This window comes from Eriocheir sinensis, chromosome 13 (genome assembly GCF_024679095.1).
Source record: "Eriocheir sinensis breed Jianghai 21 chromosome 13, ASM2467909v1, whole genome shotgun sequence".
Classification (NCBI taxonomy): domain Eukaryota; kingdom Metazoa; phylum Arthropoda; class Malacostraca; order Decapoda; family Varunidae; genus Eriocheir; species Eriocheir sinensis.
In genome coordinates, this window is record NC_066521.1 from 15545238 (window position 1) to 15564927 (window position 19690).

Below are 19690 nucleotides of genomic sequence, written 5' to 3' on the forward strand. Positions count from 1 at the left end.
CTGTTTTTAATTACGTAAAGGTTATTTGAGTTTTACAGATTGATAGATAGATATGAGTGAGTGAGTGAGTGAGCGCTAGAGAGATGGAGAGAGAGTGTCAGTCATATATTAACGGAACTGCATTTTTATTAATACCTAAGCATTAATTACAGACACTGGCATCACCCTGAACAGGACTCGCTCACAGGAAACTCTCCCCTCATTTTAATCTTGGCTCCCTAATGCTCGACCTGCAAAACTGGTTCTCTTGCATGCACACCAGGTAGAGGGAACAGTGAGAAGAACAAGGAAGGGAAAATTGTAGGAGAAGGAGGGAGAGGAGGAAAGGAGGGGCGAGAAAGAAAGGTGTCACAGGTGAGGGCATTTACCTGGTATCCGTTACTTGGGTGCCGCCATCCGGGCTGAGGAGGAAGGGCCGGGGTGCAGGTAGAGGAAGAGAGTCAGTAGGGGGCAAGGTCTTACTCTGGAATTTAATGGACTAAGGAATGTTTTGAATTAAGTTTGGTATCTGTTTAAATGCCAGTGAAGGCCGGAATTATATACTAGGAGTTAAGAAAAGTGTCGATGATGGCAGGTAGGTGGGGTCTGACACACACACACACACACACACACACACATCAACTCACGTTGCCACACTCACACTCACGGTCTTGGAAGAGGAATCCCCCCATGTCCATCCAGGGGGGCCAGGGGGTCCGGGGGGTCCTTGGGGGCCGACAGGTCCAATGATGCCGTCCACTCCTGGCTCTCCTTTAGGTCCTTGGAGTCCTTCAGGTCCCGAGGAGCCGACGAGTCCCCTTTCACCCTTCTCCCCACGCCTTCCTGGCAGTCCTCTCTCCCCCTGGGGCCCCGGGTTACCCTGCACCATAAACAAATAATATCGTTGAGTGCCTTGATCGCCTTTTTAGGAGGCGTCATGATATGCTTCCAAGGTCTGTTTGTGTTTCTTCCTTATTTATTCTCCGCTACTACGCTGTCTGTTTGTGTTTCTTCCCTATTTATTCTCCGCTACTACGCTGTCTGTGTGTTTCTTCCCTATTTATTCTCCGCTACTACGCTGTCTGTGTGTTTCTTCCCTATTTATTCTCCGCTACTTCGATGTCTGTTTGTGTTTCTTCCCTATTTATTCTCCGCTACTACGCTGTCTGTTTGTGTTTCTTCCCTATTTATTCTCTGCTACTTCGATGTCTGTTTGTGTTTCTTCCCTATTTATTCTCCGCTACTACGATGTCTGTTTGTGTTTCTTCCCTATTTATTCTCTGCTACTTCGATGTCTGTTTGTGTTTCTTCCCTATTTATTCTCCGCTACTACGCTGTCTGTTTGTGTTTCTTCCCTATTTATTCTCTGCTACTTCGATGTCTGTTTGTGTTTCTTCCCTATTTATTCTCTGCTACTTCGATGTCTGTTTGTGTTTCTTCCCTATTTATTCTCTGCTACTTCGATGTCTGTTTGTGTTTCTTCCCTATTTATTCTCCGCTGCTACGATGAACTGTAAGTAAAGGACACTGTAGCAAACTTTGATGACCGTAACTTACTAAACGACTACTTACCGTGACTATTTATTTACCAAGTAAATAACTTTTATCGGCACATGACAACACATAAGTTGCTTGCTCCCCCTCAGTGCCTCGCCGTGAGCACAAGGCCGCACTATTAATTCAGGGATGCAGTGGGTTAAGCAGCTTACCCTCCGACCCTCCACCCACCCCCTCCCGCAGCCACCCAGCCGTGTGAAGCATTGCAGGACACACACACACACACACACACACACACACACACACACACACACACACACACACACACACACACACACACACACACACACACACACACACACACACACAGGTTAGAATTATGATGTGAACGTCCATGATCTGTACGACTTGGGAGTTACCTATTTAAGTGTTTTGATAATACCAGAGAGAGAGAGAGAGAGAGAGAGAGAGAGAGAGTATATACCATGCTGTATACCCACCGAGAGGCCTGGGGGGCTGGGGCTGCCGTCTCTGCCCGGGGGCCCCTGTGGTCCTCGGGGGATGCGGGCACTCACGAGGTGGACCACAGTGGACAGGTTGCACGCACACCGCCCGCCGCCCGTCCCGATCTCGTCCGCCCACTCCTCCTGCAGACGGCGCGGAGGGAGAGAGAGAGAGAGAGAGAGAGAGAGAGAGAGAGAGAGAGAGAGAGAGAGAGAGAGAGAGAGAGAGAGAGAGAGAGATTAGTGGTCACTCCTCAAACGGTTATACCTTACAAAAAAATAAAGCAAAGCAATGCCCGTTATTCCTCCTTCATGCAACGAGGAAGAAGAGGGAGAAGTTATGCTGTCAGAAGGAGTCATCACACTTTTTCTTGCAGTAGAGGAAGCAGCTCGAGGGCATAACAAAAGAGTGAGAAAAGAAGCCCGCTAATCACTGCCCCTATGACAGAGTGTATATATATGACTACCTTACCACCTTATATACTTCTGTTTATATTTAAAAGACAAGCTGTTGATCTTATAAAGCATGCAATTGGCTGGTAGTGGATGTTGTTATAAACGTGTTGTTAAGTAAAGGTGTCATCCTGCACACCAGCGTTCTTCAAACTTGTTGCCGCGTCCCATGTGTGTTTCAACCCTTGCCCTCACGATCCATGTGCAGCCTTATAGTGAAACCAGATTGGCGAGATCGTTTTTGTGTTGGCTCCAGCGGGTCCTTCCCTCTCCGCCACTCTGCCACACAGCTATATATCGGTAACAAATGAGAGGAAGAGATGGGTGTTGGGACTGGCTGAGCGGCGGGAAGGAAGAACCCGTGGGAGCCAACGCATAAACGATCTCGCTAAGTGTCAAGCTCTAGCGCGCGATCCTTTACCTTGAAGAACTTTGGTGTGCATCCTTACCTTAGTGTTTAGGGAAGAGAATATACCTGTTGGCTACGTTAGTGTAATAGTAAAGTGCTCAATAAAGGCCTCGCTTATTTTCTCAGTGCCCGTTTCCAGCCACAAGCGTCGATTAATAAAAATAAGCATTGTATCTATTTTTTTATGAATCTACTAAATTCGGGAATCTAAGAACAGCACTGAGAATAGATGAGCAGGCGTGCACGTGACCAGTCAACTAAGAGACAAGCGTGAAGCCATCCAGACAAACGCATTCCTTGGCCAGCAAAAACTACACAAAAGATGTCGCTAAAAGTTCGTAAAACGCCGACTAGAACATAAACAAATCACGTCTACAAAAAAATAAAGCAAGAACTACGACATATAAAAAAGAACACTTGAGCATTCACAAACTTACGAAGTCACCGTGCGAGAAAACTACGAGCGCACACGACACGAAAATAAAAGAAAAATCGGGCGAAATCAAACTTTTGGATCCGAAAAAAAAACTACGGATCGTTAAACTTTTCTTGTTGTTGTTGTTTGCAGGTGTGAAGTTAGAGTTACCTGAGGCACGAAGAGTCCTGAAGTCTGAAAGATAGAAGAGAGCTGGATCAGGTGCCGCGAGAGAGAGAGAGAGAGAGAGAGAGAGAGAGAGAGAGAGAGAGAGAGAGAGAGAGAGAGAGAGAGAGAGAGAGAGAGAGAGAGAGAGAGAGAGAGAGAGAGAAATTCCAGGCACGATGGAGGGAAGAAAGCGGAAACACATGGCCAGGTTCTCAGACAGAGTCAATACCATCTTGATGTGTCAGTTCGATAGGCGACACACACCACACAAGTGCCCGCCCCCCCTTCCCACATCCCCCCCCCCCCCCGCCACACACACCGCCACTACCCCCACCCCCCCACACACACATACACACGTCACTTCACCTAACACAATCTTGTCGCCACATTCCTCACCATTTTTACTACAGCCACACTATACAAAGAGACGGACGAGGCTTTTAGAGACTACAAGGGGTTAGTCTGTCCTTGCCTTCATTAGCATTGTCAGTAACTCAGCAATATCAGTCATTAGCATCTGCTCTCCCTATTAATCTGTCTGTCTAGCCTTCCTCGGTTGAAACTTGTTATTCTAAAAGACGGGAATATGAAGTAAAACAGGATTATTAACTGGAAGTGGAAGGACTGTGAACTAACTTTTGCAATGTGAATAAAATTAGCTTCGTGTTATTGCTGTTAAGTTTACCATCTCATTTAGTTCATTTTATTTTCTTAATTTTTCGCTTTAGTTACCTGGACGTAATGATGCTTAAATGCCAAACAAATACAGATATCTTTTACAGCATCATTCTCCATTCAAATCGGTTAAAGGAAGAACAAGTAGGTGGGAGAAAATGATTGGGCAAGGTGAGTGGAATTAAGATGATGGGGGACATGCATGGCTGCCTTACCTGACTGTCAACGAGCTGGGTCTCATGTTTCTCCTCCTCGTACGTTCCTGAGAGGGAGGGAAGGAGGGCAGGTGAGGGGCAGAGTGATAAAACAGGTAATGGTGTTTGCCGGTATCGATTCACACACTTATCAACCACCCACCCTTGTAGTAGTAGTAGTAGTAGGGGTGATTGTAGCAGCACTCGTTTTTAGGGAAATGTTTAAGCATCATATAAGTTCAATTTAAAGGGAAGAAAGCACTTAGAGAAATGAAATAGTTAAGGGTAGAAAAGGCAAAGGTGAACAGTTAATTGCTTCTGTTACCTGCTGCTGGTTCACCTGGCCGACAATCGTACGGACGAGGCGAGAAGGAGGAGGAGGAGGAAGAAGAGGAGGAGGAATATAAAAAAAAACATGATGAAAAGAAGAAAAAAGTAGGAAGGAGTAAAACAGAAGGGCATGAAAACAAGAAAAACGAAGATGAAAAAGAAAAGAAATTTCAGGAAAGATTATGAAAAAAGAAAATGAATAGGAAAAATGAAAAGGAAGAAAAATAACCTGAAAAGAAGAAAAAGTCGGAAGTAATAAAACGGAGCTGAAGAAGAAGAGAACATTCAGAAAAAAAAGTGGATGAAAACAAGAAAAGGAAATAGAAGAAAAAAAAATGAAGAAAGGGAAGAAAACGCACCGAAAAGAAGAAAAATTCAGAAGTAAAACAGAAGTGCACGAAAACCCAGAAACGAAGATAAAGGAAAAGAGGAAATGCAGGGGAAAAAAGTGGATGCCAGCAGGAAAAAGGGAAAGGACTCACGCCAGGGCTTCCGATGTTCGTTGAGTGTTTCCAGGTGAGTTGGCGGCTTCAGGTGACCGCCGTCCAGCTGCAGGAGGAAGAAAGAGAAACCCAGGTGTAGGTCGGTAAGCAGGTAGGCTCGTTCGTTAGACAGGGAGGTGGATGGGCAGGTAGGGAAGTAGTAGTAGTAGTAGTAATAGTAGTAGTAGTAGTAGTAGTAGTAGTAATGATAGCAGTGGTTCTTGTTTTTTGTAAGTTTTCGAAGTAACGCCTGAATTTTTATCTTTTTTTTTTTATTGTCATCTAAGTACTTCATGGTCTCCGTCATCGCCTTCACTGTTAAAGGCTCAGGGTCCCAATTAGAGTTGCCTTACGCGGATAACTTTCTCTCTCTCTCTCTCTCTCTCACACACATTAAAGCGAATAGGAAAGACAAGCCGGTTTAGCAAATACCACCAAAGGACTCATCTTTTCCGCCACCTTTTGTCTTATCTTCTCCCTTCGTCCCCTTTCTCCTTCCTCTTCTCCATTCTCCTTCGTGCATCCTTTCCTTTACTGTGTTTTTCCTCATGTATCGCAGCATAGTAGTAGTGGTGGTGGTGGCGGTTGTAGTAGTAGTAGTAGTATTGGTTGTGTTGTTGGTTGTATAGGAATAAATATGTTAGTGTATAATTATGGGATTTTCAGAAGTATATGTCTCACCATCCATATTTCGCTGTAGGATGAATGTGGTCTAATGGTCAGGGTGAGGATACAGAACGAGGATACTATGTTTGTTTAAGGAGCAAGGAATTCGTGAGGCAAGTCATCCCCACAATCGCTCAAAAATCATTCATACTTTCTTAAGTTCGAGTTCTTGAGATATCTAACGTCAAGTATAGCATGCGGACGTAAGAAGGAATGTACGTTATAGCACCTTTGTTAGTCTTTTATCAGCGTTATCAGAACAGTAACCGCGTCTGTCATCTTATCTATAGTGAGCCATTTGCGCCGCGGTGTATGACAACGGTGTCTGTTGGGTGGGCAGATTCAGAATTAGGAGACGATTTTATAGCAACATTATATTATTATCGCCTTCTCCTCATGCCTCTCCCTCCCTCCGTCCCTTTGTACTTCTTTTCTCTTTGTTTATCTGCTCCTTTCTTTCTCTTCTTATTCTTACGACGACGAGGAGGAAGACGTTACGGCGACTGCGATCATAAACGACTGCGACTTTTTTTTTATTATTCGTTTCTTTCGCTTCTAATTGTTCTGCTTCAATTTCTTAATGCGTCGTGGAATATTTATTACCTCGAGTGCACCCGGCCAGGCTCGTTTATTGACAATGCCACACATCAAGAGAAAAAAAAGAGAGAGATAATGAAGGTGTCGCATGTTGTAATTCAGCTAATGAGACAACGAGGGAACGAGTTAATATATTTTGTTTACCGCTACTTTGTTTAGACACGAGCAATGAATATCTCTCTGTGTGTGTGTGTGTGTGTGTGTGTGTGTGTGTGTGTGTGTGTGTGTGTGTGTGTGCATTTTACTCTACGAATATCCTTAAAAGTCGGAATCGCCGGTATAAGAAGATAATAGCAAAATAAATTAATTGACTTCCTTTCAGAACCACCAGTCGGAGTGTGTAGGGGTTCGAGACCACTCCGAAGCTGTTTCTGAAGCCGAGAGTGAATCAACCCGCTCGTCCTGCCGCGCCACTCCTCCGCCGGCCGGGCACGAGAGACACGGGGCTCCTCCACCTTCCGTTCCCTGCCGTGTGAGGATGGAAGAGGTGCAATCCAGGTGGCTCCTCGTCTTCTCTCAGGTGTGTTTACCATCTCGAGTCACCAATACGTTAGTTTCCTCCTTTCCTTCTTTCCCTCTTCCCTCCCCTCCTTCCTCCGCGACCCCCGCCCTCCATCCATTCCTTTCTTCCCATTTTTTCGAGCTTTCTTCCTTCATTTCGTTACATCCACCTTCATCGTCCATTCCCTTGTTTGCTAATTTCCTTTGTCTTCTCTTCCTCTTTTTTTACGTTTCTTTGTTTTATTTTAATCATCGCTAGTTTGTTTTATCGCGTTTGCTCATATCGTTAATTGCTTGTGTAATGATGTGGTTTGGCTGGATCGTTAGGGAAAGGGGTATATTCGGCTCTGTTATATAATACTGCTTTGTGTAACTATCGTATGCTGTAATAATGCTGTGTGATTATCGTACGTGTGCAACGAGGTCGAACTATTGAACTAACGAGCGATTATGGTTCGAACTAACGAGTCATCATGGTTGTATACGTGATGTTTCAGCATACATATACATACATACATACATACTGTACATACATGGGCATACATCCGCAGGCTTTACTTAAACAATAGACCGAAAAAAACTCGTTCCCGATATCGACGAATCCGCCTCTTGTCTTCCTTCCTTTCCTCCTCCTCTTCCGCCCTATACTTCCCTTCTCTCTCTGTCCGGTACCCACACACAAGCTAAGGCCATTTTCACACTAGTTTTGTTCTTTTCATTCTTTACTATGGTTTTCGGGGGGAGTGTTGAAGGTTAGTAGAAAGCTAGTGACAATAGACGAGGAGTTGGTTAAGTAGGAAACGAGTTAACGGCACATATATGAAAAAGAATCTTAAGGTCATATACTTAAACATATCCTCACCGAAGCTTACATATCTGACAAGGCTTTCGTAGGAGTTGTGTATATATGAAAAGGCTTTCGTAGGAGTTGTGATCATTTCCGGAGGTAGCTTTATGACCCTGGTAGTAGTTTGACCCATCTTCTGTACCGTGAACATGAAGAAAACACTCATGAGAGCCTGATTCAGCTCCTTTTTAGCCTGAGGGAATAGTTATGTGAGAGGCAAAAGCGTCTGACATTACTCCCCCTCTGCCCTAATGTTTCTTTTCTGCGGTTTGTGATTCAACGTCAAAATATAATGTAAGTTTTCTGTCTCGCCTTTGACTCCTTTCTCATTCATCCTTTATTAGCGTTCCTTCCCGCCTCCTAGTTACCTCATTTCCTCCTTTCCTCCTCTCCTCCCTCCGCTCCTCCCCGCCCTCCATCCCTTGTCTTACCATTTTTCAAGTCTTCTTCCTTCATTTCTTTACGTCCACTTTCCTCGCCCATTCCCTCGTTTGCTAATTTCCTTTCTCTGTCCTCGTTTCCACCTCCTTTTTCCCTCCCTCCTCTCCCACTGTGTCGTGCTTCTTCGATTTTCCTTTCTCGTTTCCCACATCCTTTTGCTTTTTTCAGCTGTTTCCCTCCTTTTCTCCTTTCCCAGTCCTCTCTCCCTTTCCCCCGCCCTCCTTACCCCGTTTTCTTTCCTTCCTCCCTCCCTCCCTACCTACCTACCCCCCTTTCCTCCCTCCCTCCTTACCCCAATTTCAATCCTGTTTCCTCGCTTTTAGTAGTCTTACATCAGGAGAGAGAGAGAGAGAGAGAGAGAGAGAGAGAGAGAGAGAGAGAGAGAGAGAGAGAGAGAGAGAGTCGAAAAAAAAAATATATATACCTTGTCAGATTCTAGGCACCCAAATCATTTCCAAATATCACCATCAAATAAGAATCTAAAATCCCCACACGGCTACGAATGGTCAACTCTAGGAATATAAATGAAGGTGTCGGTCATTGGTCACTGGATCTGTCTTCCACGCTGAACGAACGAATGAACGAACGAAATGGATACGTGACGATGAACGAAGAAATCTCAAAAATCCTTCGCTCAGTTTCTGCTTTCGCGGGACAAATTTTAGATGGTGACGTCGCCAGGATGATCGTTTCTCTATAATTATCTCGATACCTGGTCACGTGTCTTCTGCCCCCCTCCCTCCCCCACTCATTCCCCCCGGTCCGAGCCCTCCCCCCCCTCTCTCACATCCTTCCGACTTTCACACCTTCCTCCAATCCCCCCTTGCCGTGTCCTCCCCAATCACCCCCTTTCCTCAAGCCCCCCTGTCCTCCCTTCTCTCTACCTCACACACTTGCCTCCACTCCCCCCTTATCGAGCCTTCCCCCCTCACCCCCTTCCCTTTCCCCTCAAGCCACATCACATCTGCCTCCACTCCCATGTTTCTATCTCCTTCTCTTCTTTCTCATCCTCCTCCTCGTCCTCTCCGCCTCTTGTCCTCCTTGACTAGCTCTAGAAATCTAACTCAAAATCTTCCTTCTGTCTCCTCTTTTCCTTACCCAGTTTTCGGTTGTCTATTTTTTTTTTTTTTAACTTTGTCATCTTTAGTGTCCTGTTTCATTCCCTTCCTTTGCCCAGACTTGCTTTTTGTGTGATCAAACGTCAGCTGTTTATGGCGTATTACATTTTCGTTGCGTTATTTTCGTATTGCGTTTCGTCGTTGTGTTGTTTTCAGATTATATTCATTTTCGTTACGTCGTTTTCATATTGCGTTTCGTCGTTGTGTTGTTTTCAGATTATATACATTTTCGTTACGTCGTTTTCATATTGCGTTTCGTCGTTGTGTTGTTTTCAGATTATACTCATTTTCGTTACGTCGTTTTCATATTGCGTTTCGTCGTTGTGTTGTTTTCAGATTATACTCATTTTCGTTACGTCGTTTTCATATTGCGTTTCGTCGTTGTGTTGTTTTCAGATTATATACATTTTCGTTACGTCGTTTTCATATTGCGTTTCGTCGTTGTTGTTTTCAGATTATATACATTTTCGTTACGTCGTTGTCATAGGATCTCCGCGTACGTTTCATGCCTCTCTCGACCTGCTCTCGACGATGTTCAGGGCGAGACAACATTGATCAGAGTAAGCTCCTAGACACTTGATTGAATGCCAAGTCCCCACCTGTCACCACCTGCTCCATGACTGTCGTAACATACTCTCTCTCTCTCTCTCTCTCTCTCTCTCTCTCTCTCTCTCTCTCTCTCTCTCTCTCTCTCTGGCACACAAACACACATTTCCTTTCCTACTTTTGTAACCGTCCTCCTCCTCCTCTTCCACGCCCCGCATATAGAAATAAGTATCAATATTATCCACGAGACACTACTCATTCTAATCATTAAATATCACTAAATGACTGGCGCCTAAATACACTGGACACATTCCGCCCCCAGAATCACCCCCCATTAGAGTCCCGCGAAGTATTACGACGAGAATATTTTCCCTCTGGATATTGTCTGCATTTCTTCTTGTAGCGTCGTGAGGGAGGCGCGGGAGCAATCAGCATAACAGACCGGAAATAACGGGTGAGATAACTCCGGGGTGTGATGAGACGCGTGGCAGTGATCCCGAGGAGGAGGAGGAGGAGGAGGAGAGTGAAAAGCGAAATAAAAGAGGAAGAAAAAGCTGGCATTGTGTGTGTGTGTGTGTGTGTGTGTGTGTGTGTGTCCACCATATCACCCATGGGAACAGTAGTCATAACATCTGAATGACTTTTTATCTCCCTCTCCTCCCCTCCCTTCCCCATCCTCCCGTTGTATTTCCTATCAATTGTCTATTATTCGTCTCTCTCTCTCTCTCTCTCTCTCTCTCTCTCTCTCTCTCTCTCTCTCTCTCTCTCTCTTGGATATCTCTACAGCGTCATCCAGTTTCATCAGCTCCCCTTTCTTATTCAGTCTTCCCCCCTCCACCTCCCGATCTTTTCCTTCTCTCAACCCCCCCATCTCCTGTCTTCTATATATGGTAACAAAACGTATGATTCGAATTTCGTGACGATACGTTTCTGTTCTTATTCCTCGCCTCTCACTGGCCGCGGCACCAGTGTCTTGCTGTGCCCAACGTGCTTGATTGGGCGAGAGGTGGAGGGCGTGAGACTATAATCGGGCTAAACGTATGTTGCTGGTAAACTGGATGGCATATGTACAAAACAGGGAAGGCTTCTTTTTCTTTTTTACAGGAAAGGAGACAATTCAAGCTGGATGAGGTGGATACTAATAACTGTGGAGACTCAGGTGTTTGTTTGTTCGCCTGGGAGATGAACTTAGTTACTAGTAAAGTTAAGAGAGTAGTGAAATGCTGTTAACATAATCCGCCTATTGCTTTATCTTCAGTCAGTGAGTCTCAAACTCGGCAAATTCATTCTTAGTCAGAAGTATTTAGTTGTATGAATGGCTCTTTCAACGTAAACTTCGTGAAACGGTATAAGGTAACAGTTATAACGAAAGGTTTGATAAATTCGTAGGTAGTACGTAGGGATGGTGATAGGTTTGCAGAGGCAGTGAGAGGCACACTCCCACCACCCCCACCATCACCACCACCCTAAACCTCCTTGATCACCACCACCACCAAGATTGCAATTTTCAATCATCGCCGAGTGGCTTAAAGCTACCTACATGCTGTCCTGAAGACCGCATGTGAACCTGGACTCTAGGAAACGTTTGTACAGTGGAGCAAAGATGAGTTCCGAGGGCTGCATGAGCCAAACAAATTGACATCACTACATGTATACTTGAAGTGCCTGAAGCCTGAATACCGGTTCCCAATAATTCTCCACACCTGTAAGTAACATTTGTGCCTGTACCGAAGTAGCAACGTGCAGCTGTAAAAAGGGATTCCCAGGGCCAGCCAGGACCTTCACCGTGACGGGCTGCTGCTTGGCTTACGTAACGATGACATTGGGGTTGAAGTGACTCGGACCACGGCGTCATGCTTCTGCAGCGTTAGGGTATTCAGAGTGTTTGCTTAGTGTTTGTACAGCCACTCCGTATTACTTCAGCGCAAACCTGCTCTACTTTTCAAATCATTAGTTAGTAAATTTTGACAGCACGTTCTCCAGCGACTCTCTCTTGCACGAATCAAACGAAACATATGATCAAGTATTTATTCGATTTTATTTCTCTCTCTCTCTCTCTCTCTCTCTCTCTCTCTCTCTCTCTCTCTCTCTCTCTCTCTCTCTCTCTCTCTCTCTCTCTCTCTCTCTCTCTCTCCTCTCTCTCTCTCTCTCTCTCTCTCTCTCTCTCTCTCTCTCTCTCTCTCTCTCTCTCTCTCTCTCTCTCTCTCTCTCTCTCTCTCTCTCTCTCTCTCTCTCTCTCTCTCTCACCTGCAGAAGCCTAACAGGATACACAGGAAGTCCTTGTCTACATTCACCTCATCACCTGTTGTCACCTGCCGTGTGTGTGTGTGTGTGTGTGTGTGTGTGTGTGTGTGGTTTGCTTAATGTATTCTCATCTAATGTATTTGTCCTCAAGCTGATAAATGGAGTGACAATGATAAGCTGCTTCTTTTTTTAATATTGATGATGATGGAGGTTGAGGTGGTAGTGGTGGTGGTGGTGGAACATGCCCCTCACAACATTGCACTTAAAAAAGGAGGTCGTACTATTAAACAAGAAATAGTGGAAGTCGTGGTGGTGGTGGTGGTGGTGGTGGTGGTCTGGAATTCCTCAACGTTGCACCACCTCGGAAAAATAAAAGTAGCCATGAACGAAAACAGGAAGTGTGACGGGGGAAGGGGGGAGGGGAGCTTCCCGACACGTGTACAGGCAAGATAACGGTAGAGAGAAGGGAGGATGGTGGATAATCGTCTCTCTTTCTATCCATCACCCTTCCCATCACCACCATCTTCCCAGCATCCCCTATACTTTCTCCATCTCCACCCCTACCTAATACCCCTTTTCTCATCTCCTCCATCATTACCACCTTTCTCCATCTCCCCTCCTACCTATCACCATCACCTCCCCATCTTCCCAGCATCCCCTATACTTTCTCCATCTCCACCCCTACCTAATACCCCTTTCCTCCTCCCCATCCTTTTCTTATCTCCTCCATCATTACCACCTTTCTCCATCTCCCCTCCTACCTATCACCATCACCTCCCCATCTTTCCAGCATCCCTTTTACTTTCTCCATCTCCACCCAACCTATCACCCCTTTTCTCCTCCCCATCCTTTTCTTATCTCCTCCATCATTACCACCTTTCTCCATCTCCCCTCCTACCTATCACCATCACCTCCCCATCTTTCCAGCATCCCTTTTACTTTCTCCATCTCCACCCAACCTATCACCCCTTTTCTCCTCCTCCCCATCATATATATCAATGACCTAGAATCAGGACTGAAATCCACAATATCGAAATTTGCAGATGACACCAAGGTGGGTGGAGATGCCCTCACAAAGACCGACTGCGAAATCATTCAGAAAGACCTCAATCACATTATCGAATGGTCGGAAAAATGGCAAATGTCTTTTAATGTTGACAAATGCAAAGTCATGCACATTGGGTCCCAAAATAGTAACCACACATACATCATGAATGGGAGACCTCTGCAAGCGATGCAGGAGGAAAAGGATCTTGGAGTCACTATCAGCAGTGACCTGAAACACGCGAATCACTGTAAAAAAGCATACAACAAGGCCAACATTATGCTCGGGTTCATAGCGAGGAACTTCGAGTGTAAAACACCAGACGTGATGCTATCCTTGTATAATTCCATGGTAAGACCGCACCTCGAGTATGCAGTGCAGTTCTGGTCTCCCAATTACAGAAAGGACATTGCTTTACTGGAAAGGATTCAACGACGCGCCACAAAGATGATTCCAACCTTCAGGGCTCAACCATACGAGGAACGACTCAAGCGACTCAATCTCTTTACATTGGAGAAAAGACGCCTACGAGTTGATATGATTAAAGTATTCAAGTATCTAAAAAAGTTCAATAACGTCGATTACTCCAAATTCTTTGAACTGCAAACCAACTCAAGAACTAGAAATAACGGTTTTCCCATTCAGTCGAGTCGATGTAACACAGACATTGGAAGGAGTTTCTTTTCAAACCGAGTCATCCGCCACTGGAACAATCTTCCCTCAGAAGTAGTAAATGCGAATACCATCAACTCCTTCAAATATAGAATCGACCGTCATTTCGCTGCGTCAGGAGTAAACTGAATAACGAGGGGCTTCCATCTGCTCCTCAATATCGAGGTGCTTTCATCTGCTCACCAAGCCCCAAGTGGCGGTCGAGCAGATTAAATCACCCAAGCGGGCGACCTCGTAATGAGCCAATAGGCTTTCTGTTGCCTGCATTTCCATGTTTCCATGTTTCCTCCCCGTCCTCTCCCCATCTCCCCCAGCATCACCTTTAGCCTATGTCTGAATGGTTTGCAAAAATCTCCATCTGTGCGTATGTTACCGATCGATGAGGGTTGTAATAATGATGAAGAGGAGGAGGAGGAGAAGGAAGAAGAGCAGCAGTGGTATAAGTAGAGAAGGTGAGATAGTTGAATGACACTAGAGAGAAAAAAAAATAACCAGAGAACGAGTTGGAGGAAGAGGAGGAGGAGGGGGAGGAGGAGAGGTAGACTGCCGGAGACGCGTAGAAGAGAAAAGATACACAATACATGGGCAGGAAGTTTACGTAAGACATTTTTCTTGCAAACAGTTTACTAAAGATTTTTCCAGTGATTCTTACAAGCGACTTCCAAGTAATTATGGCGAGCTGATGACGCAATAAAGGGAGACGAGGAGACTAATGGAGGCAGGCAGAGAGGGAGGGAAGGAGGACGAGGGAAAAAGGAGGGAAGGAGGACGAGGGAAAAGGGAGGAGGAGATGAGGAAAAAGAGGGGGGAGAGTAGATAGGCGTAAGAAACGAGGAGGAAGGAGGATGAGAAAGTCAGCGATTTGAAAGATAAGAGCGGATATGAGAGAGAGAGAGAGAGAGAGAGAGAGAGAGAGAGAGAGAGAGAGAGAGAGAGAGAGAGAGAGAGAGAGAGAGAGAGAGAGAGAGAGAGAGAGAGAGAGAGAGAGAGACGTAATCACTATCAACGACAAAAACAACAGTGACTATATTTCTGTTGAGTTAGACACGAGAAAAGAAAATGCATCAGATATTGGAGACGAGCGCCCCCACCCCCACCCCCACAAAAACAAGGAAAATCAGGAAACGTAGGAAACTGTGAGAGGAGGAGGAGGAAGAGGAGGAGGAAGAGGAAGAGGAAGAGGAGGAGGGGAAAGTTTGCAGGTGTAGGGAAATAAATCTTTAGATGAAAAATAACGAAGTGTGAGAAATAAAAATAGGGGAAGATAGGGAGGAGGGAAAAGAAAATAAGGAGGAAAAGGTAAAAGGAGAAACGGAAGAAAAACTGGGAAGGGGTGAAAGAAAAAAAAAGTGGAGGAAAGATATGATGGTGATGGAGGAGGAGGAGGAGGAGGAGGAGGAGGAGTGAAATAAGGGGTGAGAGGTCAGGGCTGGAGGAAAACAATGGTGATCGACATTTTACTGATACATGTTTTTGGACAACGAAAGGGAGGAAAATAATGGAGGAGGAAGAAGGAGAAGAGGAGGAGGAGGAGGAAGGGAGGGAGGAGGATAGAAAGAGAGAGTCGCTGAAAAGGATGAGAATGAGGAGGAGGAAGAGGAGGAGGAAGAAGAGAGGAGAAATGAGTAACAGTAGAACAAAGGAGAGAGAAAAAAAAGAGAATGTTATTGAGATCAAAGGAGGAGGAGGAGGAGGAGGAGGAGGAGGAGGAGGAACGGAGGAGGGGAGATGATTAGCACGAGAACTAAAAAAGAAGCGGAGGAAGAGGAGGCGAAGCAGGAGGAGGAGGAGGAGGAGGAGGAAGAACGGGGGAGAGGAGATGATTAGCACGAGAACTAAAAGAGGAGATAAAAAAACAAGAGATAAAAAAGGAGGATGTTATTGTGATCCAATCCTCTTGTGTCTCAAAAGTGGACTATCTTGCAGGACCAAAGAAAAGATGCAACGCCCAAGATGATGAAGAGGACAGTTTAAAATCTCGAGTTTTAAATAGCAACAAAAATAGTTGTAACGCAGCATCCATATTTAGTATTAAAGAATATTACCAACTATCAAGTATATAAAAAAGTAAGACGGTGAGATTAGAAGGAAAACAGTCAACCAACCAGACTCCACAGCAACCAATAATATCCTTCCATCTTCATCTCAACAACCAATGACAACTGAGGGATGTTATGGTTGTGCTTAATCCAGCTGCCAATCAGAGCCCTCGGAATGACAGTCGCCCCCAATCATCTGGACCAATCGCGGCACAGTTCCGCTTCCTGGCCTCCCTTTGTGGAGAGGAAAGACAGAGACGCGAGACAGAGAGAAAAAAGGAAGACATTAGACGAAGAGGAGGAGGAGGAGGGGTACAAAGGAGTACAAAGGAAAAGCAAACAGCAACAGACCTCTTGGTCCTAACTAGGCTGTTTGTTGTTGCTACCATCTACTCTAATCTACGAGTCAGAGACACAGGACAGCAAAGGTGAAGGCTCCTCCCCTCCCACCAGTTCCTCCAGCCGAAGCTGGCAAGAAAAGGAAGAATACCATGTAGTATAGAAAAACTACAATGGAATTTTATATGGATAGAAGGAAGATCATACACGACGACTAAGCTAACACTACTTTCTGTTAGACCGGAGGAAAATAACGGATGTTCGGGTTAGCTTCTAAATATTTGCCTAGTCGGATTTTGAACGTGCAAATAGTTTCGCTTTCGACGACGTTATAAGGCAGACCATTCCATACATTGATGACACGGTTAAAGAAGAAGTGGTTTGATTCATTTGAGTTGAAACGCTTCCTCGTTATTTTGTATCCATTGTTTCTTGTTACGCTTAATTGAGAGACTGTAAAATAATCATGATTTAAAATAATTATGAACATTAACGTTGTCGAATTCCTTGAACATTTTAAACACTTCGATAAGTTCACCTCTTAGCCTGCGCTTATCATCATTTGTGGATTCGCAATTTACAGTTGCTATTGGGCCAATACTGAGGGTGAGAACCTTTTTATTTCTTACGTTGGCAAAAAATTCTTAAGGATTTGTTTTGCTGGCGCTTGCAATATGAAGTTCTAGGAGGAGGAGGAGGAGGGTGGAAAAGGTGAGGTGGAGGAGCAAGAGATAGGAAGGGATATTATGTGCCGAGGTAAATAAAATAAAAAAGAAAAGAGAAAACTTAAAATGATAATAAAAGAAAAAGAAGTTATGAGGGAAAACTGATAAGAATAACCAGACGGGAAGTGTTTACGTGAGGGAGAGAGAGAGAGAGAGAGAGAGAGAGAGAGAGAGAGAGAGAGAGAGAGAGAGAGAGAATGTAAAAGAGAATGTAAAAATATATTAATAATAATAATAATAATAATAATAATAATAATAAAGTAGCGGTTTAATTTTTCTAGTTCATTAAAGAGAGGAAATTATTGTCCTTATTGCGTCATTAACCTTGTAGTCTCTCTCTCTCTCTCTCTCTCTCTCTCTCTCTCTCTCTCTCTCTCTCTCTCTCTCTCTCTCTCTCTCAGGTGTGTGTCTTTTTTATTATATTTCCCGCGAGATAAAAACCCGATCGCGACGTGAAGGAAGCAAGTTGCCGATAATGGAAAAGGAAAAAAAAAAAAAAAGCTGAAAGGTAAAGATTTTTGTCCACGTGGATTTTTAAAGATGAAGTGACCGATGGGTGAGCTTGTTCGTAAGTTTGTGTTTTTTTTTTTTTTTATTGTTTGCTTGTGTATTTGTCTAGCTTGTTTTTTGTCACTTTTTTGGGGAGGGGAGGCGGTTATTGAAGTTATTGTTTGTCCATTTTTTTCATTATTTTCTTCTATATGATTTGTTTGTATTTGTTTAATTATTTATTAGTTTGTTTACTCCATTTTATTCTCTTATTTTTTTTCTCTAATCGGTGTAGTCATTTATTTTTCTATTGTTTTCTTGCGATCCTTTCTGCTGTGTTTTGTTATTCGGTTTCTATATTTATACATTCATTACTTTGTCTACTGCATTTTATTATTTTTTTCCTGTAGTCACTGTAGTCACATCTATTTATTTGCATATGCTTCAGCACTTTTTTTAGATTTATTTACTTATCAAACTATTTGTATTCTTTCATTCGATTCTCTACATTCGTCTTGCCCTTATTAATTGTCATGGCCATAATTATCTACCTACTTTTTTTACTTCTTAATTTATTTGCCTGTAATGTTTAAGTGGATCAGTAGGAATGAATGTTTATGTGGATCAGTAAGAATGAATGTTTATGTGGATCAGTAAGAATGAATGTTTATGTGGATCAGTAGGAATGAATGTTTATGTGGATCAGTAAGAATGAATGTTTATGTGGATCAGTAAGAATGAATGTTTATGTGGATCAGTAAGAATGAATGTTTATGTGGATCAGTAAGAATGAATGTTTATGTGGATCAGTAAGAATGAATGTTTATGTGGATCAGTAAGAATGAATGTTTATGTGGATCAGTAAGAATGAATGTTTATGTGGATCAGTAAGAATGAATGTTTGTGTGGATCAGTAAGAATGAATGTTTATGTGGATCAGTAAGAATGAATGTTTGTGGATCAGTAAGAATGAATATTTGTGGATCAGTAAGAGTTAATGTTTATGTGGATCAGTAGGAATGAATGTTTATGTGGATCAGTAGGGAGGAGTGTGACCGGGTTGTCTCTTCGGCGAATTTGCTGAGGCTCTCTGGGAAGTGGCGGGAGACCAAGCTCTTATGGCACATCTCTCTTATCCCGGGCGTGTCGTTGAGTCTATCGCGTTACATGCAATTAATGATGACACCAGTCCTTCAGGCTCACTGTTGTTGTTGTTGTTGGTAGTGGTGGTGATAGAGATGGTGGTGGTGGCGATGTTGCTGTTTTCGTTGTTGTTGGTGGTGTTAGAGTAAGATGTTTGTTGTTGTTTGTTGGTGGTAGTGGTGGCGTTGCTTATGCGAGAGTATGCTGCTTGCGATTGTTGTTTTTTGTTCTTGTTAATGTGAGAGTCCATATTGCTTGCTGGTGGTGGTGTTGTAGATGTTGTAGGAGACACGAAAAGACTGAAGAAGACTGCTAAGAAAAAGAAATCTCCGCCAATTGTTGTTCACCGAAAGAAAACTGATTTGTAATGAAGGAAAAATCAACGTTGTCTGATATTTAAAGTAGCAATAACGTAAGAATACAGGTTTGAAGAGAAAAGAGAGAAAACAGGGAGACAGAGGAACACACACACACACACACACACGCGCCTCCGCCCCGCTATCAGTGAAGCGTAACCCGCGACCTCTTGATGCACTTGTACCTGTGCTCTTTGTGTCTCAGGCGGCGCCTCATCAACGTAATGACCAGGGCCTTGACGTGACGGGCGGGGAGACAGCCGGGACGAGGAGAACGAGGACGGGAAGGAGGAGGAGGAGGAGGAGGAGGAGAAGAGAACGGAAAGGAGGAGGAGAAGGGTATAGATACAGGAATAGTGGAAGAATGAGCGAGAAGAATGCAAGGAAGGAGGAGGCTTAGGTAAGAGTGCAAGAATAGTCTGCTAGATAGGACAGGAGGCAAGAAGGGAAGAGGAGGGTAGCAGTACAGGGAGAGGAGGAGGAAGAGGACAGGAAGGAGAAAGGAGGAGAGAGAAGGATAGGATACAGGAATAAAGTTAAATGAAGAGCGAGAGAAATGCACGGAGTAGGTTGAGGTTAGAGAGTACAAGAATAGGCAGCTACAAAGGACAGAAGCCATGAAGGGAGATGAAGTATGAAGGTACAGTGACGGACGAGGAAGAAGGGCAGAAGACAGGGCAGGGTGAGGCTAAAGGTATAGAGTGGGAGGAAGTTGGCGAGTCTGGCAAGGAGGAGAAAGAGGAGGAGGAGGAGGAGGAGGAGAGGACAGTGAACATAAAAAAACAAACCAACTGTGGAGAGGGAGGAGACGACGGCC

At 44.3% G+C, this 19690-nt stretch overlaps 1 protein-coding gene across 5 annotated transcripts in view; it reads right to left on the reverse strand.

Moving 5' to 3' along the window:
• Positions 1 to 19690, reverse strand: part of LOC126998065 (collagen alpha-2(XI) chain-like) — a 37794-nt gene that overhangs the window by 14000 nt on the left and 4104 nt on the right. The window contains exons 2-7 of one of the 5 annotated variants that reach the window (XM_050859442.1): positions 5106 to 5172; positions 4315 to 4361; positions 3428 to 3451; positions 1977 to 2123; positions 647 to 859; positions 369 to 401 (exon numbers count right to left, since the gene is read on the reverse strand). In XM_050859442.1, the coding sequence (XP_050715399.1) occupies positions 369 to 401; positions 647 to 859; positions 1977 to 2123; positions 3428 to 3451; positions 4315 to 4361; positions 5106 to 5172 (531 nt within the window). Of the gene's footprint in view, positions 1 to 368; positions 402 to 640; positions 860 to 1976; positions 2124 to 3427; positions 3452 to 4314; positions 4362 to 5105; positions 5173 to 19690 lie in introns of all 5 variants that reach the window. The other 4 variants (XM_050859441.1, XM_050859443.1, XM_050859445.1 and 1 more) reach the window with 4 other exon arrangements.